Here is a 13,232-nt window from a genome sequence, read left to right as displayed (position 1 = left end):
TTTTTTGTATTTTTAGTAGAGACGGGGTTTCACTGTGGTCTCGATCTCCTGACCTTGTGATCCGCCCGCCTCGGCCTCCCAAAGTGCTGGGATTACAGGCGTGAGCCACCGCGCCCAGCCTTGAAGGTTCTTGAAAGTATGTTTGACTGTGTCGGTGGTACTGTGCCTCCATGGTTCTTTGCGTGTCTCACACGTAAACACATGCCTGAGCTGGAAAATGATGTGAGTACACGAACATGAATGTGTGGGGCTGTGCCTGGGGCTGTGTAATGGGCCTCTGTGTGGGGATATGTGACATGGCTGGTGGCTCTAAGTATGTGCCTAGGAGTGTTCTGTGTTGGGATGCTGGGTATTGAAGGCCATGCACGTGACTGAACATGTCTGTGTTTCTGTATGAGAGAGATGTGTCTGGTTATGGCATATGAATGTACATGGGGTACGTGTGTGGGGATGTGTGTGTGCCTCGAGTGGTTGTGTGGGACTGAATATGCCTGAGTATTTCCGTGGAGAGCGGGGTGTGTAGTATTTCTGTGGAGAGCAGGGTCTGGGGCCAGGTGGGTGGGGTGTGAGTGTGTGGCTCGGAGTGCATGCATGCATTTCTGTATGTATCATCATGCGGGGCTAGGCCTGTTGTGCAGGAACCCATGTGACCGTTAGCAGACACCACAGGCAGCTGTGCCGGTGTCTCCCCGCACTGGCCAGGCTCTCCTCCAGAGGGTGGGTGGGCCGGCAGGCTGAGGCTCTGGGGTAAGAGACTGCTCTGGGCCCAGGGAGGTGGTGCAGATCGACCAGTTCCTGAAGGAGACAGCGGCGCGGGAGGCCAGTGCCAAGCTGCGGCTGCAGCAGTTCATTGAGGAACTCCTTGAGCGGGCTGACCGTGCCGAGCGACAGCTGCAGGTCATCAGCAGCAGCTGTGGCAGCACGCCCAGTGCCAGCCTGGGCCGTGGAGGTGGGGGTGGTGGTGCTGGCCCCAATGCCCGGGGCCCAGGCAGAATGGTGAGTGCCCACCTGCTTTCTCTCCTCTACCTGCACACCTGGTCCCCCACAACCTCACCTTTCACGTGGCTGGATATCTCCCCATGATGCCCCATTCGCCCCTTCTTTGGCTTTTCCCCCACGAGCAGATGCCAGGAACGGGGAGACCCTCTGATTGGGCAGGAGTGCCAGTGCCAGCCCCCGAGGCTGTAGTGAGATATGATTCAGTGACCCCAGCCCTCAGGGGCTATCTCTGCCCATCCCTGCAAATGAGAGTCCAGGAACCACAAGCTGGGGTCCCGGCTGTTGGGTGGGTGTGGGGAGGGGCTGGTGAACCTGCCTCTCTGGGCTGTCTGTCTGTCCATTTGTCCATCTTTCCCAACTGTTTTCCCTTCTCTCTCCTCTCCCCGATTTCCTCTCCATCTTTTTCCCTGTTTCCCCTGCTATTCCTGCTCATCCTCTTGCCTCCTCCGCCCCTCTCCTTTACCTCCTGCTCTGGGGGCCCACAGCGAGAACACCACGCGGGCCCGGCCGTGCCTAGCACATATGCAGTGTCACGGCATGGCTCCTCTCCCAGCACAGGGTAAGCCTTGGGCCCAGCCCACCCCATGCAGCCCACCCTCGCCCTGGAAAGATCCGCTGACCCGTCTGGGGCTTGTGTCATCCTCCTGTCCCTAACCCCCCGGGTCACGTGTGTCTGCCTTTCCACACCCAGAGGGGGCTTTTGGAAAGCAGTGTGGGTGGGTTGCCCTCAGCCGACGGTAGGGGCAGGGTGGGGAGTTTGGGCAGGCCTGGTGCCTCTCACCCCTTACTGTGTGATCCACCCTGCCCCAGGGCCTCCAGCCGTGTGCCAGCCGCATCCCAGAGCTCAGGCTGCTATGACAGTGACAGTCTGGAGCTGCCCAGGCCGGAGGAGGGGGCCCCTGAGGACAGTGGCCCTGGGGGCTTGGGCACACGGGCCCAGGCTACCAACGGGGGCTCAGAGCGGTCCCAGCCCCCTCGCAGCTCAGGCCTGCGGCGCCAGGCCATCCAGAACTGGCAGCGCAGACCCCGCCGACACAGCACTGAGGGGGAAGAGGGTGATGTCTCTGACGTTGGCTCCCGAACCACTGAGTCAGAGGCTGAGGGCCCGTTGGATGCGCCCCGCCCCGGGCCTGCTATGGCTGGGCCATTGAGCAGCTGCCGGCTCTCAGGTAGGTCCCGGAAGGGTTGGCAGGGGGACACAGGTCTGAGGCAGTGAATCTCCTGGACTCCTACACCCCCCTTCCCTTTCCCCAGACTTGCCCACCCCTCCTACATAGCACCCTTCAAGCCTAGGGCAGGAACTCTTGTGACAGGGCAGGGCTGCAGCGGCACAAGTATGCTCAGATTGTCTGATGCACAAGGATGCCACATCTGGGGGACGGGGGGGTCCATTCACGTGGTGGGCTCATCAACATTTATAGGACAGCAGTTGATTGTTGCCTCCCAACTCTGAAGCCCCTGGTGCAGTGGGGGAGAGGCCTCCCACCATATTCACAGAAGGCCCCACACATATGTGGGTGGGTTGGGAGGTGAGAGGGCTAGGCTAGGGTCAGGCTTGTAGCTGCACCCCATGTTCTGGGTAGCCCCATGCCCACCTTCTGTTTCCAGAGGCCCAGTTTATACTGCAGCACCCCCCAACCCCTTTCCCTCTCCAAATCTGGTATGTTGCCTCATGTAGGGGGTGAGTTTGAATGATATATAACCTTAAAAAGGAAGTTTACACAAGGGATGCCTTTTTGTAATTTGTAAAGCTGGAGATGGGGTACCGCAAAGGACAGGGATGCAGAGGCCCCTTTTCCTTCCTCCCTAGGCCCTGGTACCACAGCATGCCCATTGCTCTGCAGCTCCTACCCTGCCCCAGCTCCCCACACACATCCCCATACCAGCCTTGACCCTCCACGCTCACTTTTGAAACCCTTGTATTCTGCAGCCCGCCCTGAGGGAGGCAGTGGACGGGGTCGGCGAGCAGAGAGGGGCAGCCCCTCACGCTCCAATGAGGTCATCAGCCCAGAGATCCTGAAGATGCGAGCCGCCCTCTTCTGCATCTTCACCTACCTGGACACGCGCACACTGCTGCACGCCGCTGAGGTCTGCCGGGACTGGCGCTTCGTGGCCCGCCACCCTGCAGTCTGGACAAGGGTGCTGCTTGAGAATGCCCGTGTCTGCTCCAAGGTGCCTGCCCCTGCCTGCCTTCTGTGCCCTGCTGTGAACCCACCTTTCCCCGTGGGTAGAATCTGGCCCCTGAAGGTCTGGTCCTTGCAACCCTTACAACACTGTAGCGCCAACCTGGCTTCCCTGAAATGCTCTCATGCAGCCTCCTATCCGGGGCTGGCCCACCTCCAGCCAACCAAGTGCAGACCCCTTCATCTCCAAATACTCTTCCCCTCCCCCACAGTTCCTGGCAATGCTGGCTCAGTGGTGCACCCAGGCCCACTCTCTGACGCTGCAGAACTTGAAGCCCCGGCAGCGGGGAAAGAAGGAGAGCAAGGAGGAGTATGCCCGTAGCACCCGGTGAGGCCTGCAGTGGGTGGGTGCTGGGTGCTGTTGGGCCACAGACCTGGAATTAAGTAAGGATGTTTCCCAGAGGAGGAGGTGGCCAGCTCTCTGACCTCTTGGTCATCTCCAGGGGCTGCTTGGAAGCTGGGCTGGAGTCCCTGCTGAAGGCAGCTGGGGGGAACCTGCTGATCCTGCGCATCTCCCACTGTCCAAACATCCTCACCGACCGCTCGCTCTGGCTGGCCAGTTGCTACTGCCGTGCCCTGCAGGCTGTCACCTACAGGTGGGTCAACTGACTAGAAGCATAGCCTGTTCCCTCTAGGCCCAGGGTCCCACGGGATCCCTAGGTGCTGCATAGCTTCCCCCAGGGTTCTCAAGCAAAGGGATCCAAGAGCTCTATGGCTGAAGGGAAGGAAGCTTTGGCAAGAGCAGAGGCCACCAAGAGTGGGCAACTCCAGCTTTGTCTTGTATCTTTTCATTTTCTCTCTCTCTTTTTTTTAATAGAAACGGGGGCTCACCGTATTGCCCAAGCTGGTCTAGAACTCCTGGGCTCAGGTGATCCCCAACCCCAGCCTTGACCTCCCAAAGTCTTGGGATTATCAGCAGCTTTGTCTTTTCACAGGAGTGCCACAGACCCTGTGGGCCATGAGGTCATTTGGGCCCTGGGCGCAGGCTGCAGAGAGATCGTCTCCCTCCAAGTGGCACCACTTCACCCCTGGTGAGCCCTGGCAGGTTTGGGGGATGGGAGGGGAACACAGTTGGGCCTGGTCTGGGGCTGAGGACTGAGCGGATCTGAGCCCATTCTACAAACTATCAGGACAGATTAACACACATTAATCTGTCCATTGAGGCATTAGGAGCAGGGCTTTAAAATCAGACCTGGTTGATTACAGTGACTTACACCTGTAATCCCAGTACTTTGAGAGGCCAGTTTGGGCGGATCACCTGAGGTCTGGAGTTCGAGACCAGCCTGACCAACATGGAGAAACCCTGTCTCTACTAAAAATACAAAATTAGGCGAGCGTGGTGGTGCATGCCTGTAATCCCAGCTACTCAAAAGGCTGAGGCAGGAGACTCACTTGAACCTGGGAGGCGGAGGTTGCGGTGAGCCGAGATTGTGCCATTGCACTCCAGCCTGGGCAACAAGAGCGAAACTCTGTCTCAAAAATAAATAAATAAATAAATAAGTAAATGAAATCAGACCTGGGGTCATGTCCTGGCTTACTGGCAGTGCCACCTTGGGAATCCTAATCGTGTCTTAGTTTCTCAAACTGCAAAGTAAAGATGGTACTAGGAACTATGAACCTTATTAGGGCTGTTGCTGGCCCAAATGAGATCAGGTACACAAAGCCTGCAGGGTCTACAGTAATTGTTCAGTAAACACCAGCTAAAAACCACCAGCTTTGTTTGACATATGAAAGGTGGTTCAGGGAGGTCAGTGTATGAAAGAGCTGGTAGTTGGAGAATCCAGGTTATGAAATCATTTCTCACTCTGCTTGGAGTTCCTCTAACACACCAGGCTCTTTTGCTCCTCTCCACGCGACAGCTCCTCCCAGCCATCCAGTGTGCCTTCTGTAACACCCTGGGTAGAGCGTATCACTGGTCCCCTGCCTCAATCCCCACTGCATTTTGCCCTGATCCCTCTGTCATCTACTTTGCAATAATTTCTTTTTTTTTTTTTTCTTTTGTGAGACGGAGTCTCGCTCTGTCACCCAGGCTGGAGTGCAGTGGCCAGATCTCAGCTCACTGCAAGCTCCGCCTCCTGGGTTCACGCCATTCTCCTGCCTCAGCCTCCCAAGTAGCTGGGACTACAGGCATGGGCCACCACGCCCGGCTAATTTTTTTATTTGTAGTAAAGACAGGCTTTCACCATGTCGGCCAGGCTGATCTCGAACTCCTGGCCCCAGGTGATCTGCCCGCCTCGGCCTCCCAAAGTGCTGGGATTACAGACATGAGCCACCACACCCAGCCCTACTTTGCAATAATTTCTTGATATTTCGATCTCCTACACTAGGCGGGTGGTTCTCAAGGCAGAATCTAGGAATGTCCATTTCTGTATTCCTGGTATCAAGTACATAATAGATGCCAGCCAGAGAGATGTCTGTTGCCTGGGCAAATGATGAGGGATGAAGTGTTCAGGGAAATGGCGTTTGGTATGAATGGAAAGGAAAGTTGGGGCAATCAGGAAGGGCCTTGCTAAGGAATTTAGGTTTTTTGCATTTTATCTAGAAAGTATTGGAAGCTATTTGGGGGGATTTTAGATTTTAAGAAAGGGATTAAGATCAGACTGGTAATGTTCTATGCCCCTCACCACTTTCCTGCCACCAAAGAGACTGTCCACTCTTTGAGGGCAGGGACCGTGTCTATGTTGTCAGCACTGCACCCCAGGGCCTAGCTCAGTTATTGTTGACTTGATAACCACTTGCTGAATGGCGGAGTGAGTGGCTGTAGAAATGAAGGGCTCCCTGTCTACAGTGTGGAGGATGAGATGGCAGGGAGACTAGTGTTAACCCAGAGAATGCCAATGGTGGTCTGAACTGTGGGTTCAAGAGTAGTTAAGGCCGGGCACAGTGGCTTACACCTGTAATCCCAGCACTTTGGGAGGCCAAGGCGGTGGATGACTTGAGGCCAGGAATTTGAGACCAGCCTGGCCAACATGGTGAAACCCCGTCTCTACTAAAAGTACAAGAAAATGAGCCAGGCATGGTGGCGCATGCCTGTAGTCCCAGCTACTTGGGAGGCTGAGGCAGGAGAATCGCTTGAACTCAGGAGGCAGAGGTTGCAGGGAGCCGAAATTGCACCACTGCACTCCTGCCTGGGTGGTAGAATGAGTCCCTGTCTCAAAAAAAAAAAGAAAAAAGAGTGCTTGGGAATCAGAATCTGCAGGACTTGGTGGATGAGATGAGGGCAGAGGAGTCAGGGATGATCCCGGTTTTCTGACTTGACCAGCTGGGTTGTTGGAGGAACGCTTGCCTGAATCAGGGAGGGGTCCCACAGGAGGAGCATGCTGGGGTGTCAGGCATCCAAAGACCTCCCTGACGGCTCCCCCTTCCCGTTCTCCAGCCAGCAGCCCACGCGCTTCAGTAACCGCTGCCTGCAGATGATTGGTCGCTGTTGGCCCCACCTGCGGGCCCTGGGGGTCGGGGGTGCCGGCTGTGGGGTGCAGGGCCTGGCATCACTTGGTGAGTCTTTCCTTGGACTGGGGTGGCGGGTAGTAAGAAGCAGGCATGGGTGCAGTGCTGCCCAGTGAAATCCCACAGGGGCCTGGGGCTGCAGCCTGGGTGGTGGCAGGTGGAAGAGTGGTGGCCAGGGTGCTGGCTGCAGGGGTGACCTGGGGGGTTTGTCAGCAGGATCCCCCTTCTTCCTCTTCCTAGCGAGAAACTGCATGCGGCTGCAGGTCCTGGAGCTTGACCATGTGTCAGAGATCACCCAGGAGGTGGCGGCAGAGGTCTGCCGGGAAGGCCTGAAGGGATTGGAGATGCTGGTGCTCACAGCGACTCCCGTCACCCCTAAGGCCCTGCTGCACTTCAACAGTGAGCAATGGGGAATGCGGGGCAGGGTATGACTATCACCTGCCACGGGGCTCTATCAGCAGGTAGCCTAACTATCACTGGGGCAGATGGATCAGGGCCTCCAGCCAAGGGCAAAGGCAGGGGGACAGGTTAAGAGCACTGGTTCTGGAGCTTGACTGACCTAGGTCCCAGGTCTGGCTCTGCTACTTATTAGCTGAGTGATGTTGGGCAAGTTACTATACCTCTCTGAGTCCTGTATTCCCATCTTCTAAGTTGACTTTCTAGGATGAGTGAGAGGATTAAATGGGATATGTGAAAGCTCCCCCCACCCCCCGCCCCAGGACAGTTCTCAGGGTGAAGACTCCTCTCTCCCTGGACTCCAGATCATACCTCCTTGGCTTCCACACCTTTCTCAAACCACCCACTCCACTCTCAGTCACTACTCCACCTGCACTGAGGACCCTCTTTCCAAGACCACCTTCCCCCTTCAGCCACATGGCACTCCCTGGACTTTATCACCAGAACTAACTGCTCAGCCTCCAGAATCATGACCTCTAGGCCCTTCTCAGCCATCTGATCTTCCTCCACCTCCCCCGACTTCACGCCATATCCAGTTCCTTAAGCCGTCTGTTCCCAAGTGTTTGTCCCACCTCCCCCTCCTTTGTGCTTGAGCCTGGATCCGCGAGCCTCACCTCAGCCACTCGGTTCCTTGTCATTCATCCCCAAATGCCCAGACCATGGTATAGCTGCCCCCTGTGTCAGGGAAGTTCCTAGAGGCCTTGGACAACTGGCGGCTGCCCACTCACCCTCCCAGAGGCCACTGCAGCCTCTCCTGTCCCTCAGCCCCACCTACCTCTCCCCGCATCTTGTCGCAAGCCCCCAGGTGGCATGGGTCCTGTGTCGTGTTCCCGGTGGCTGGCACCTGATTGTCTGATTTCATTAATTAGTGAGAGGAGAGGAGGCAGCTCCACAGCCCAGGCCAAACCCGCCCCTGCCTTGCCCACCTTTTCTCAGGCATCTGCCGGAACCTCAAGTCGATTGTGGTCCAGATTGGGATTGCGGATTATTTCAAAGAGCCCGGCAGCCCTGAGGCCCAAAAGCTGTTTGAGGACATGGTGACAAAACTCCAGGTGAGGGGTCGGCTCTGAGGCTGTCCAAGACCCCAAGTGGCATCCCTGAACTGGGGCTGGTGACCTGGGTGAGTGTGGCAGGAGGGAGAACTAACCCAGGGTTCGGTCCGCAGGCCCTGCGACGGAGGCCCGGCTTCTCTAAGATTCTGCACATCAAGGTGGAAGGCGGCTGCTAACCCGGGTAGGGGGCGGCAGGGCCCCTGCCAGCCCCATATCAGGGCACTCTCTTTGGACCTCAGAGGGACCCTGGTTTGGACTAGACCTTTGGAGGCCAAGTGTTATCCTTGGCTTCTGGAGGGGGACTGACAAATCTCCTGTCCTCCTCCTGGAGCAGCGGAGCAACAGGCCTGACCCAGGGCACTGCTTCCCTAGTACAGGGGCTTGGACAGAAGCTGCCCTCCGACCCCGACCCTACCCCGGCTGGAGCAGCCTCTGGCACAGCCATTGAGGAGCTGTCACCACCAGCGCCTGGTGTCATCATCACCTGGAGGATCTGCAATAACCACCCAGTGGCTCCTCAGCTGTTCTGGCCGGCCTCTCCTTCCTGAGGCCCAGCCTCCTGGTCAGGAGCCTCTGGGGCCCCAGGCCAGCGGGGGCTCCACAGGGCAGCTCAGACTTGGCAAGGAGGACTCTTCTCCCCAACCCTGCCCCAGCCTTCTGGGGGCACCCCTTCAGACAGCCTGCCTAGGCTCTGGATCCACATTTTCTGGGGATACCACAGGCAGACCTAGGAACCTGGGCACGTGGTCAGCCAAAAGCTGGGGGCAGCAGTACAGTGGGGTAGTGGGGGTGGGTTTGGAAAGGAAACAGTCACCCAGAACTTCTCTCCAGGATGAGACCACCCTTCCACGGTGGGGGATTGCCAGGGGGAGGAAACTTATTTATTGCTGTAAGACAAGACCCCTCCTCCCAACCCCACACCCCACCGCATACCAGAGCTAAATTCAAAGCTGAAAGGCGCACCTTTTTATACCTACATTCATTCCTGAGGGACCCTCCAGAGGGTCCAGGTCCCAGCCCCAGGCAGCCCTGTCACAGTGAGAAGTACTTCCTGTCCTCAAAGAATTTCCTTCTAATCCAGGTGCTTGGGCAGGAACCTGATGGCCTTCGGGTCACCAAGGCTGTCTGGGAGGGAGGCACGGGGCCGCCCTCTGTGCTGAGGCCGTGGAGGAAGCCAGGAGGAGGGTGGCTTGCTTTGCTTCCTTGTCTAATTAGCTTGCTTGAAGATGTAGCCTTGGCAGGGAGCCAGACCCATGGGGCCAAGGAAGAGGAAGAGCATCCTCAACAGACTCACTCCCCCTTCCTCGGTCTCCACGGGCCCCATGGGCTGAGGGCTGCATTGGGGTCTTCTGCCTAGGGGAAGTGCTGGACCTGGGCTGGAACCACTTGGCTTAGAAGCCACAGGATTCCAGTGGGGCTTTTCACTGGCCTTTGCAGTCCCCAAAGGATCAGGTCTCAGAACCAAGGCTCCAAAGGCTTGAGGTCTCCCCAGTTCCTCCTCTCAGAACTCCCATAGTGGCTCAGAGGCCGGGGGTCCTACCAACTCTCATTTGGAAAGTTCTTTCAAACATCTAAACTAGATCTATCTTAGGGTTTCTTTCTCTCCTAGATAGGATCAGCTCCCAGCCCTAGCCATTCGGCTGCTGGTCCTGGCTGGGGATGGGGTCCCCTCGTTACCCAGTCCTTCCCAGGAACCCAACTCCCTAACGCAACCTGGCTTGGACATGAAAACCCAGCCCTCGGTTACCTTGTAAAGAGTCCTCCAGAGCTGGGACCCCACGGACGCAGCAGCACACCCAGCTCCCATGGCGTCACTCCCTAGCTCTGTCCCAGATCTTGCTATCATTGTTGACTTTTCCTCCTGTGGCTTGTTCTGTCCCTGCCCTTTGAAAATCTAAAATACCAAGGGTGTCATGCTGGCAACTCCCTGCCCAGTCCTGCACGAAGCCTTGGCTGTGTGTGGCACCCCCTGCCCCTACCCCAGAGCCGCTGGCTCCATTGGCTTCTCCCTGCACCAGCCCTGTCCTCAGGGGTCAGGAAAAAGCAGCACGGCTTTCTTTCCTCTCCTCCAGAGGCCTGGAAGGGAGGTGGAGGCCCACTAAGGGCCTGGATACCTTGGATTTGTTGGTCCTGCCTTGCCAACTGCACACTGCAGCTCCTGCTCCCTGTGACCCCAGAACCAGAGGTGCTGCCTTCCCTGTCTCCTGGACAAAGCACAAAGGGATGCCCTGCTTGGCTTCAGCCTGCCCAACTGAGGGATTTTCTCTGTCCCAGGGACCTTCCATCCCTGAATACAAGGCTCTGGGCAACGTCTCTCCGGGTGGTACACACTAGAATGCCTGGCATTAGCCCTGGGAAAGGAGGTTGGGGCATATGGGCAGCGAGCTAGGGGGGAGAAAGGTGGTGCTGAAAGGCCAGAACGCTAGTTGCCGTTTCACTCATTCATTCATTCGTGCAACAGTACCGAGCACCACCAGCACTGGAGGCAGAGGGGTGAACAAGATACCCTTCTGCCTGGGGGACGTCCACTTCCCACGGGTTTGGCTATTTCCAGGAAAGCCCCTCAGTCCTCCACCTTGTTCTGGCTGTGTGTGAAGGATATGTGTGAGCAGGCCCAATCCTTTGCAGCAGGAATGAGAGGTCAGAGTATCCCACTGCACACGTACCCCCGGGCTGACAGACTTGTGCCCCCCAGCCTTCATGCATGCCTGAGCACTGGCAGCGTTGCAGCCCCTGCCCCACCAGCCCCTTGACGCTCTTCTTTTGTTCTCTCCTTGGGGATGAGCCCTGCTGCTGAGTAGGGAGCTTTTGCTTGCTGGGAGGCTCTATGCATTGATTTCTTTGGCAACCATACAGCTAGGGCTGAGGATGGGAACAAGGACAGAGGGCCTGGCTATCCCCAGAAGCATTTCATCCATCTTTACCCACCCAAAGGGATCCCTCCACATCTCATACCCAGTAAGATGCAAGAAAGGAATATCTGAGAGCAAGCAGCCCTGCTCCAGGGGACCCAGGTATGTGTAGAGGCCCAGTGGGGGTGGCCACTTGGTGTTTCTACCACCCCCTGCCATCCAGTCTGGCTCCAGTGCCTACCTGGGAGGTTGGTGTACTTGGCTTAAGTACTTCATGCTTTATTTAGGCTGCTTCCCCACAGCACCGACAGGAAATGAAGATGCACTTACATGCATCCCTGTGGGAATAAAGAGTGGGTGGGCTGCCCAGCACCACGGCCTTTCCCCAGCCAGGAGAGACCACCTAAGGATCAAGGCAGCTCCTGTTTTCTTGGTCCTGTGACACTCGAGTCTGAGCCAGCCCCTCAGGAATTGCCTCGAAAGGCGGGGGGGAAAAAAAAAAAAAGGGCCTCCTTCCCAAGGCCTCCTACTCCAAGGTTTGGCTCCATCCCTTGCCTTTGGGTCCTGCCTATTACCCTGGTCCTGGTTTCTAATCTTTGGGGCCACAGGTGGGGAGTCACCTGGGCCCCAATCCCTCTAAGGCGCTAAGTTGAAGGAGGCCTTCCCAGAGTGACTATTGGTGCCAAAGTCCCAGTTCCTGTTGGACTTGGGGTAAAAACAGGAGAGAGAGTGAGTGGGTATATGGCCCAAGTGCCCAGAGAAGTTAACTCGAACCCATGGGACATGTCCCAGCCTGTCAGTCCCTGATGAGTGTAACTTCCTTCCCCTGGGGGCCTGGTCCTTCTCTCTACCCCAGTGGCCATGCTTTCTCACCCAGCCTTGTGCCCGGCCTGCATTTCTGTATATATTGCTGTGTATTGTGTGTATGTATGTATTCCTGGACAAGTGTGTTCATCTGCAGCCCTTGCCTGAGGATAAGGTTTAGGATTGGGTAAAGATCAGAATACCAGGGCCAGCTAAGGCAACGACTCCCTCCCCAACCCCTTGGGACCTCAGCCAGTCCCAAGGCTGCCCTGACAATCAGGCAGGCTCCCCACCATGAGACTAAGCCTCCTCTGCCACTGCCAGCATGGGCCAAGGGAGGCTTGGCCTTGGGCTTGCCAGCCTCAGCTCTGCCCTGGCAAGGGTCTTGTATCCAGGGCAGAGGCCTGAGGTGACCCAGGCTTGCCTTGTGGCTGATGCCAGCAGGCTTGGTTCTAGTGGGCACCACTGGTGGGTGACCTCCATAACTGGCCCTTAGGCCCTGCCTTCCTGCACAGCTAGGCTATAATGGGCCTGAGCGTGAGAGGGTAGCTTCCCCAGCCCCAAGCATAGGCAGAGGGGTGGAAAGCAATTTTTGGTTTTATTTTTGTTTCTGAAGTGGTGCCTGTACCTCCAGCCCCCAGGGGGCCTTTCCTGGCCACACTTCTCTGCCCCACCCAGGCATCGCCATCCCAGCACTTTGCTCCATGTCACCCATAAGATGCCCTTTGCTGAATGTACCTGAGTGTATGTATTTAAAAGGACTCACATGGGCATCAGAGAATTTATGGCTCTGTATCCAATAAAAAAGATGGTGAAACTGGTATATCTGCCCCAGAAAAGTAAATGGTATTGTGGCCACACTTGGTCATCTGTGTTATCATGGTCTTTCTGCAGCTCAAGTGTACAAAGGCAGGTAACCCAGTGGAATGAAGTATTAGCAAGACTTGCCAGCGGGCACAGTTGCTCACACCTGTAATCCTAGCACTTTGGGAGACTGAGGTGGGAGAATTGCTTGAGCCCAGGAATTCGAGACTACTCTGGGCAACATAGTGAAACCCAATTTAAAAATCAGCTGGACATGTGCCTGCAGTGCTAGCTACTTGGGAGGCTGAGGTGGGAGGATATCGAGCCAGGGAGGTGGAGGTTACAGTGAGCTGAGATCACGCCACTGTACACTTCAGCTTAGGTAACCGAGTGAGGCCCTGTCTCAGAAACAAAAACTTGCCTCAGGAGTGCAGAAAAGCCACCTAGGGTTACTGTCCTGCCACCGCTCAACCCTGCTTTCAGTGTGTGCATCCAGAGGAAATGCCTTGAGATACATCATTTCTTACTCTCAGCTGGGAGACTACCTTCAAGGGCAAATTCAGCACCAGTACAACAGGGCAGCAGGCACTGCCCATCCCCTCCCTGGATTGGCTGCCTCAGGAGGCTCTGGCCAA

General features: G+C 56.6%; 1 protein-coding gene across 1 annotated transcript; it reads left to right on the top strand.

Annotated features, from left to right (window-relative positions):
* Nucleotides 1-649: 649 nt before the first annotated feature.
* On the top strand, nucleotides 650-12,624 carry FBXO41 (F-box protein 41). The gene is made up of 11 exons (XM_011980687.1): nucleotides 650-996; nucleotides 1,485-1,558; nucleotides 1,810-2,168; nucleotides 2,930-3,171; nucleotides 3,395-3,510; nucleotides 3,626-3,778; nucleotides 4,118-4,213; nucleotides 6,559-6,677; nucleotides 6,870-7,028; nucleotides 8,022-8,137; nucleotides 8,251-12,624. The coding sequence occupies exons 1-11, from the start codon at nucleotides 994-996 to the stop codon at nucleotides 8,311-8,313; spliced, it is 1,500 nt and encodes a 499-aa protein (XP_011836077.1). The 5' UTR covers nucleotides 650-993; the 3' UTR covers nucleotides 8,314-12,624.
* The last annotated feature ends 608 nt before the right edge of the window (nucleotides 12,625-13,232 follow it).

The sequence above is a fragment of the Mandrillus leucophaeus genome, unplaced genomic scaffold (assembly GCF_000951045.1).
Source record: "Mandrillus leucophaeus isolate KB7577 unplaced genomic scaffold, Mleu.le_1.0 Scaffold216, whole genome shotgun sequence".
Classification (NCBI taxonomy): Eukaryota; Metazoa; Chordata; class Mammalia; order Primates; family Cercopithecidae; genus Mandrillus; species Mandrillus leucophaeus.
The sequence above is the reverse complement of the archived record's forward strand: the minus strand, read 5'-3'. Positions and strand labels throughout refer to the sequence as shown.

Bases quoted from the DNA above. Each gene is read 5' to 3' on its own strand.
- FBXO41 (XM_011980687.1), top strand. The intron at 3,779-4,117 runs GTGGGTCAACTG...GTCTTTTCACAG, and splicing joins CTGCAGGCTGTCACCTACAG to GAGTGCCACAGACCCTGTGG. The intron at 8,138-8,250 runs GTGAGGGGTCGG...TTCGGTCCGCAG, and splicing joins ACATGGTGACAAAACTCCAG to GCCCTGCGACGGAGGCCCGG.